General features: G+C 36.7%; 1 protein-coding gene across 2 annotated transcripts; it reads right to left on the minus strand.

The window, feature by feature from the left end:
* Positions 1-836: 836 nt before the first annotated feature.
* On the minus strand, positions 837-3,896 carry LOC131079540 (uncharacterized). Of its 2 annotated transcripts, XM_058017514.2 has the most exons (4): positions 3,195-3,896; positions 1,644-1,849; positions 1,059-1,282; positions 837-965 (listed from the first exon to the last, which is right to left on the minus strand). In XM_058017514.2, exons 1-4 carry the CDS (start codon positions 3,294-3,296, stop codon positions 961-963), a joined length of 537 nt encoding a protein of 178 aa, XP_057873497.1. In that variant the 5' UTR covers positions 3,297-3,896; the 3' UTR covers positions 837-960. The 2 variants fall into 2 exon arrangements, with proteins under 2 accessions (XP_057873497.1, XP_057873496.1); XM_058017513.2 differs by having other exon boundaries at positions 837-1,282.
* Positions 3,897-4,185: the final 289 nt, after the last annotated feature.

A 4,185-nucleotide genomic window follows, 5' to 3' on the forward strand; every position in this document is an offset into this window, starting at 1 on the left:
GGGCACGTAATAATAGCAATGCTTCAATGAAAACATTTTCTTTTGGTACGGAATGACACCTAAGCCAGCAATCTTCTTTTAAATATAAGTATATATTCTATGTTATCATGAGTTTTCGGGACAGGACGGCAGGGGACGGGGTACATGTTTTCAGGACGGTGATTTTTTTGGTCAATTTTGTAGATGGTTAGGGGACGGCAAAGGGGACAGCTATATAGAAATAGGAAAAATTAAAATATATAAGGAAATTTAAAATATTCATATGAAAACATGGATAAAACATTTTGCACATATACATTATAGAATCTTAACATATAAGAACCAGCAGAGTTCTTATGGCAAATTTGTGTTAAATTGAGAGTCAAAGTCAAATTTCTTATATAATTCATTGTCAAAATTCACTGTCTATATACGAAATTTATGGGGACGTCCCCTAGGAGTCCCCTGTCCCCGAGACAGAGACACCTGAAAAAAATACCGGGGATGCCTCCCCAGATAACGTAATATATATTTTTTAATATCATCAATCCAACTAATTCTGATCACAAGCTTACAAGAGGGCATTCCCAATAATGATGATGCTTTTGACACAACTCTCACCAAGTTATTGTGAGTATCCAAACTTGCTTTCAATAAAAACAATTTATGACACAGAACCAAAATGTTAGTACAAGGATTATCTTTTTCAGGGTCAAGAAAACTATGTAAAAGTCCAAAATACCCTTAATCACCAAAGAAAAGATACTGCTCTGAAGCCTCTAATGACTGATTCATCTGTGCATGAGTTGAATTCAAACCCAAAATGTCGAGAAACATAGATATTGAAGGAAGCAAAATACAAATAAATAATACATTTATCTTATTCAATTGTGTCTGAAATCATTTGCTACATAATTCTCGTATTATATTTCCTAGTGCCACCCAAAAACAATCGTTAAGTACTGAAGCGAGAGTCGCCTGCTATCCTACAGGGAAGGAATAAAGTCACTAATTAGAATAATATCCAACAATGTCTGCCTTCTAAGCATAGCTACTCATTCCAATAGCAGATTCTCTACCATATGGTGCCCATCCACCTTCCTGAGCCTTAGCAAAACTCATATAGTACAGCTCACTCAGGATAAAGGTGAAGACTGTAAAGGCTGCACCTGCTGCAAATACCCCCTTTCGCAGTGTATCACAAGGCTGATCAGTTACTTTATAGATAGCCCTGTATTTGGTATGATAGGCATTTCTAGCAGCTCCACCAACAAAGCAAGCTTCTGCAATTATAAATGTTAACCTACAATTAACAGGGTAAGAGTTAGTACTGAATTTAGCAGTTGTTTTAGCCATCTTAATATAACAAAGCACATAAACTGAGAAAATGCTCCTAGAGCCATGCCTTAGCCTTTTACATTAGTAGGTTTTCTCTGAGGATTCAACCACTTCACAAAATGATAGGTTAGTCAATTCTGTTACAAATAAATGAATTTGACTAAGAATCTGGAAATTTTCTCCCCTGCATTATGAATCTTACAGATTTAATCTATTTCAGAGTACTCAATGTGATCTATTTGGAAATTTATGATTTCAACAATGTTTAAAGAGCTTCACACTGAACAGGATGCACATCAAATATCTTTATGTGGAAGTACAGTTACCAGGTTGCAATGAACAAAACAATAGACCATGCACGAGATCCTCCTGGCCTAAGAGACTTTCCACAGCATAGACACCGTGTGACAGCCATTAGCAGCGCCTGGCTGAGAAAGAGAAACAGAAATGATCCCACTCCAAAGCCAGTTGCTATGTCAGAATCATACTGACAGTAAGTGTATTCACTATTATTGTCTGGAACCACCTGTGCCTGCGAAATATTGAAAAAATGCAATTATGATCAAAAGACTCTGAATAGACAGAGTGGAAGTGGTGCAATCATTGTGCTGGTGCAACTAAAGATTCATTGAATACATTAATCAATATTAAAAAGAAGTTTGATTGTCAATTAGTCAATTGTCCATCCATACAAAACTCTCGGACCTACACATCTGTATTTTCAATTGAATCGGATTGCATTTCCAAAATCCTGTTTTTTATAATATCAAAGGCCACATAGTATACGATCTACATATCTGTATTTTCAGGTGATACTTTTTTCTTAGATGATGAATCTTGGGGTACAAATGCTAGCTTTGTAGGATGACCAATTTCAAAGCTCGGTTGTAGAAGAATTCTTAAGCAGGGGACATGGATTAGATGCGGGAGGGCGAGTGCCCTTCATTAACCCTAACTGCATGACAAATCACCCATGTGTGCCCTGCAAAAGAGTTTACCCTACCTCATGGGGCATTGAATCAGGATCTTGTCCTAACTTTGAATAATGGCCTTAGGAAAATGAAGTTTTCTGTGCTTGCATAGCTTTTCACGTTTTAAAATATAAATGTATTTCAATCCTTCTACTTTCTGGGTTATACCTGATCAGATTTCAATTGTTGACCAATCCTTGGAAGTTCGTAGTTATTATAGCGGGTACCATATGCACAGGATTAACCGTGGAATGTTAGTTCCATGAATCTCAAAATGAAATCCATGGATATAGAATGAAGAAAACCTAGAAAAGCGAACAAGGAAAATCCTTAATTAAAGATCTACAGCACTGTTGTCAACTGAAGAATTGTCATGAATCCAATAGTTCCCTTCAAATGGCATGTTCACTGAACTATAATATGCATTTCACTTATCCAAAGACATTTAAATTAGCTCCTTGCCTAAACACTATTTTCCCATAAAATTCGAAAAGGTATTCACAACTGGAACATAATCTGACAGAACCCAGTACAGATCACAGAAAAAAAAACTCTGTTTTTCAGGTCTTGTTTTTAGATCTGAGCTTCCAAATCATAATGCCCTAATGAGGAAAACGAAACCCTATGCACGAGCAAAATGTATATTAAGATGAAGGTTAAGGATTAAAACCCGGATCTAGAGATTTACAGCATTGCAATGAAAATGAACCTACTTCAACAAGTAAAACCAAATCCATAAGTTAATCAACACAACAAGATTCAGCTAAGCGGGCTAAACTAAAATGAGCTCAAAAACAAATCAAATTGCCAAATTCACCAGAATCTGAAGTAATCACAGCTTTTCTTAACAAAGTGAGCGTCACATTGCACAAAGACGAAATTGGAAAAAACAGAGCAGCTACTTACAGTACTTCTCCTCTGCTCTGCAGCGACAGCAAGCGAAAATGCAATAACATCAACAACAAAGACGAAAATCATGATAATTGTGGAAGCCTTGCCTTCAGCCATCTTAACTACTGAGTTGCAATTCAACCCAACTCAATTCTGATCAGAACAGATCCGATCTGATCAAATCAAGTAATCCTCACTTCAGAACTTGCAAGATTTCAGACCAAAACGGGCCAAAAATAGGCCACACGATTACCACCCACCTCAACCCAACCGCAAAAATTAAAATGCAAGCTACAACAGGGTCTCTGACCTCACGTTTCGATAGCTTACCTACAACAAGGAACGGTTTTCAATCATTAGCACCGTCAAGAAAAGCCCGTCAAACCGTCAATTTATTTACACTCCTGCATCGAAATCGCTTTTCTCCTCTTTTTTTAAAGCAGGCCGTGGTTTTTTCCAACTTTAATTAATTGCGGACGTCCTGATTGGATTCTGTTTTCTTCAACTTCAGTTAACTGCAGACTTCCTGATCAGACTCTGGTTTCTTCTAATTCAATTAACTGCGTACGTCCTGATCAGACTGCCATATTTTAGGTGGGAGTGGGTAAATTTTACTTCAGATCGCAATGTTCATTTGAAAGTTTTTATTTGCTACTTTCTATTATTTTGATTGACAGCTCGATTTTTGTGAAAGTATGGATTGTGACAATAAAGATTGGTCTGTGATTCAACCTTTCACATGCTATTTTATTCTGTTCATTGTCATCAACTGCACAAGGGGATGAGAAATCGAGGATTGAGATTGATTTTTTATTCTTTTTTAAAACTTGAAGGGTTCGTATGGTGCTTTCAATACAGATGTCAAGTTCCTTTCAATAGAAATGTGTAATTTGGCCTTTGCTTCCATCGCAATTTTTCCATTATTTTCTTCAATTGATTGAAAGAGTCTATGCGACCGGCCAACAATAGGGGAGTTTGACCTTTCAATAATTAATTTGTTTTTGAT

Source organism: Cryptomeria japonica, chromosome 8 (genome assembly GCF_030272615.1).
Source record: "Cryptomeria japonica chromosome 8, Sugi_1.0, whole genome shotgun sequence".
NCBI lineage: Eukaryota > Viridiplantae > Streptophyta > Pinopsida > Cupressales > Cupressaceae > Cryptomeria > Cryptomeria japonica.